This window comes from Acanthisitta chloris, unplaced genomic scaffold, assembly GCF_000695815.1.
Source record: "Acanthisitta chloris isolate BGI_N310 unplaced genomic scaffold, ASM69581v1 scaffold13811, whole genome shotgun sequence".
Lineage (NCBI taxonomy): Eukaryota > Metazoa > Chordata > Aves > Passeriformes > Acanthisittidae > Acanthisitta > Acanthisitta chloris.
In genome coordinates this window covers 1-4,091 of record NW_008654416.1, presented here as the reverse complement: position 1 = coordinate 4,091, position 4,091 = coordinate 1, and the positions used below count along the sequence as shown (strand labels likewise).

The 4,091-nt window shown below is 58.7% G+C and overlaps 1 protein-coding gene across 1 annotated transcript; it reads left to right on the top strand.

Moving 5' to 3' along the window:
• Nucleotides 1–27: 27 nt before the first annotated feature.
• On the top strand, nt 28–3,973 carry LOC103810611 (cholesterol side-chain cleavage enzyme, mitochondrial-like; the record flags this gene model as incomplete). The annotated part of the gene is given in 11 exon segments (XM_009083520.1): nt 28–126; nt 129–268; nt 947–1,105; nt 1,433–1,632; nt 2,116–2,319; nt 2,695–2,855; nt 2,934–3,100; nt 3,216–3,294; nt 3,452–3,513; nt 3,515–3,632; nt 3,855–3,973. Coding segments are annotated over 11 exon segments (1,508 nt in total), but the record flags the coding sequence as incomplete, so codon positions are not given.
• Nucleotides 3,974–4,091: the final 118 nt, after the last annotated feature.

The window sequence follows — 4,091 nt, the reverse complement described above, 5'->3', positions numbered from 1 at the left end:
CACCCGTCCCTCCCTGCCGCCGTTTCCATGCTCGCCCGCGCTGCACCCAAGCCCTGCTCCCTGCGGGGACGTGCCCCTGCCGCGGGGTGCCGCCGGCTCGGGGGGGCTGCCAACCCTATGCCATCACCTCAACTCCTCGGCCCTTCAACCAGCTGCCAGGCGAGTGGCGAGCAGGGTGGCTCAACCTGTACCGCTTCTGGCAGGAGGGAGGCTTGGACAACGTCCACTTCATCATGGCTTTCCAGGGACTGCAGATCGGGGCAATTTAAAGTCGCCGCGTCCCCTCCCTGCTCCACAGCCCCACGGGCATTTCCAGTCTGGGATGGGGATGCTGGTCTCAGCATTGCTCTGAGTGAGGATAGGGGAAGAGGTGGCTGAGCCGCTGGAGGAGCCCTGGATTGCTGTGTGTCAGCCAGGCTTGATGCCACAGTGATGGACAAGATGGGAGGGGACAAGGATCATGGAGCAGGAGGGGACAGACCCTGTGCACTGGGAGGGGAAAAGGATCATGGAACAGGAGGGGACAGACCCTGTGCACTGGGAGGGGAAAAGGATCATGGAACAGGAGGGGACAGATCCTGTGCCCTGGAAGGGGACAAGGACCATGGAGCAGGAGGGGACAGGCCCTGTGCACTGAGAGGGGACTGGGAGTGGGGAGCAGTTTCTTGTAGATGCAGAATATTGGGAAGATGGGATGGTGGGGCTGGAAAGGACTTTGACCTCCCTGATCTCCACAGGGTATGGAGCTGGGGAGAAATGGGGAGATCTGTTTCAGCATCTCTCTCTATGCCCACCTGAGCCCTGAGGGCCTGATCCTGGCGTTGACCAGCTGCATTCCCCAGGATTGGACCTTCCAGCAGGACTTTAGGGAGTGTGAGGGGAAAGCGTGTTTGATTTGGGGGTGCTGAGGGTCAAGGTGCAGGGCTGACCCCGCTCCTTACCCCACCAGAGAGAAGCTGGGTGTGTACGAGAGCGTGAACATCATCAGCCCTCAGGATGCTGCCACCCTGTTCCAGGCAGAGGGGACACTGCCAGAGCGCTTCAGTGTGCCCCCCTGGGTGGCATATCGTGACTTCCGCAACAAGCCCTACGGTGTCCTCCTCAAGTGAGTCGGGGGGGGCCTCAAACAGGGCCCCAGCACACAGGGTGGGGAGAAGATGGAGCATCAGGGATGAAACTAGAGCACTGGGCGGAAGCTGGAGCATCAGGGATGAAGCTGGAGCATGAGGAGAGAAACTGGAGCATCAAGGGGGGAAGTGGAGCATCAGAGATGAAACTAGAGAGTTGGGGGGGAAGTTGAAGCATTGGGGGGAAGCTGGAGCATCAGGGTAGAAGCTGGAGCATTAAGAGGGTGATGTTGGCCCTGTGCTTTGCAGGGTGGCATCCCTTGGATTGGGGGACACCCCTGACCCCTCACTTTGGTGTCCTGCAGGACGGGGGAGGCCTGGCGCTCAGACCGCCTGATGCTGAACAAGGAGGTGCTGTCACCACAGGTGGTGGAAGGATTTGTGCCTCTGCTCAACCAGGTGGGAGAGGACTTTGTCCGGAGGGCACGAGCGCAGGTGGAGCAGAGCGGTCGGGAGCGCTGGACAGCTGACTTCACCCACGAGCTCTTCCGCTTCGCCCTGGAGTGTGAGTGGCAGGGGCATGAGCCTCTGCAAGATGTGTGTCCTCCCAAAAATGCCCCTTTCTCCCAGCTTCGTCCTCAGAGATTGGCCAACAAGCTTCTCCCCAAAGCTGTAGGGTGTAGAGGGATGTCCTCTCTCTAGGCAGGATGTCCTCTCTCCAGACAAGTGGAGAATAACTCAACATTGTTGCTAAAAACTCTTTTATCATCTGCTGGTCATCAGCTTTTTGCAAACCCATAAACCCAGAGGTAATGGGCAGAAACTTATGCCCAGGAAGTTCCACTTGAACATGTGGAAGAACTTCTTTACTGTGCAGTCACTGCACATTGGAACAGGTTGCTCAGAGATGGTGTGGAGTCTCCTTCACTGGAGATATCCAGAACCATCTGAACACAATCCTGAGCCATGTGCTTTGGAAGGGCTGGAGCTGGCCATGGGATAGTGGAGGGGACAGAGACAGGTCCCCTGAGAGGTGCTGACCTTGCAGCTGTGTGCCATGTGCTGTACGGGGAGCGACTGGGGCTGCTGCAGGACTTTGTGGACCCTGAAGCACAGCGTTTCATTGATGCTGTCACCCTGATGTTTCACACCACCTCACCCATGCTCTACCTGCCGCCCACCCTCCTCCGCCACCTCAACACCAAGACATGGAGGGACCACGTCCAGGCCTGGGATGCCATCTTCTCCCAGGGTGAGTGCTTCTCCTGCCTGCTCCTCCCTGTGTCACCTGAGGTCCCTGTGGCTCCATGGTGCAGCCTCATGTCACCAGCATGGAGACCTTATCCTGGATCCAACCACCAAGGCCAGGAAGGGTTTCCACGTCTGGAGCTTGTGGGATGGATCTGTGCAGAACCATCCAGGAGCAATGAAGGGCAGATGATGGGCAGAATGTTCAGGGGATCAGCTATCCCAGAGGGGCTTGTGGCCTCAGAGAGCTTTAGGCACCAGGGACAACCCTCCAGCAAGGCATCTCCCCTGGAAAAGTGGTATCCTAAGGTCTCTTCCTCCTCCACTTTGTTCCTGGGGGACGAAGAGCATGACATGGTGTCATGACACGTCTCCTCAGCTGACAAATGCATCCAAAACGTCTACCGGGACCTACGGCTGCAACGCAAGAGCACCAAGGAGTACATGGGCATCCTCTGCAACCTCATCATGAGGGACAAGCTGCCCTTGGAGGACATCAGGGCCAGTGTCACGGAGATGATGGCAGGCGGGGTGGACACGGTACGGAGCGGGCAGGGGTGGTTGGGCAGTGAGAAGGTCCTGGTTGGTGCTGAGCCTTGCTCCCCTGCTCTGCTCCAGACATCCATGACGCTGCAGTGGGCCATGTTCGAGCTGGCACGAGCCCCAGGGGTCCAGGAGCAGCTGAGGGCAGAGGTCCTGGCTGCCAAGCGGGAGGCAGCAGGGGACAGGGTGAAGATGCTGAAAACCATCCGACTGCTCAAAGCTGCCATCAAGGAGACACTCAGGTGAGGAGGAGCTTCTCACTGAATAACACCCCCAGCCCCTTTGCTCCCCACTGAGGTGGGACAAGGGTGGCCCAGGCTGTGCCCCAAATCAGGCATGTGGGGCGTGTCCCCCTAGGCTGCACCCTGTGGCGGTGACCCTGCAGAGGTACACCACACAAGAGGTCATCCTCCAGGACTACTGCATCCCCCCCAAGGTGAGCATGGCCACTACGCCCTCCTCACCCTGACCCCACCATGGGACTTGAAGTATGGGTGGGTGACATGGGACGGGCAGCCCTGGGGCTTGTCTGGTGCCAGGTGCCATCCCTGCACCCCAGTCACGCTGACCCACGGTGTTGATCCCTCCTGCAGACGCTGGTGCAGGTTGGTCTCTATGCCATGGGTCGAGATCCTGAGGTGTTCCCAAAGCCAGAGCAGGCGCTGGCTGGCAGCAGGCCCCAAGCACTTCCAGGGGCTGAGTTTTGGCTTTGGCCCACGGCAGTGCCTGGGGCGTCGCATCGCTGAGCTGGAGATGCAGCTCTTCCTCATGCAGGTGAGTGTTCCACTGCTGGGGACACGGGACTGAGAGCCAGAAGGGACTGGGGAGGTGGCACATGGGTGTTGAGAACTTCAGCGTTCTCCAGAGAAACACAGAATGGTTTAGCCTGGAAGAACTTTTAAGGATAATCTCCTTCCAACACCCCCACGATGGGGCAGGGTTGCTGGTTGCTCCAAGCCCCATCCAACATATCCTCTCTGTTCTCCTCCATCCCAGATCCTGGAAAACTTCAAGATTGAAACCATGAGAGCAGTGGAAGTTGGGACCAAGTTTGATCTCATCCTGATCCCTGATAAACCCATCTACTTGACCTTACGGCCGCTGGAGTCCCGAGTGTGAGGAACCCAACACCGGGTGTCACCCAGCCCATCCCCATTTGGGGACATTCCCGACATCTCAGCAGGCACTTCTGGCTCCTTGCAGCCAGCCTCGGGCCTGGGGATGGGATTTGGG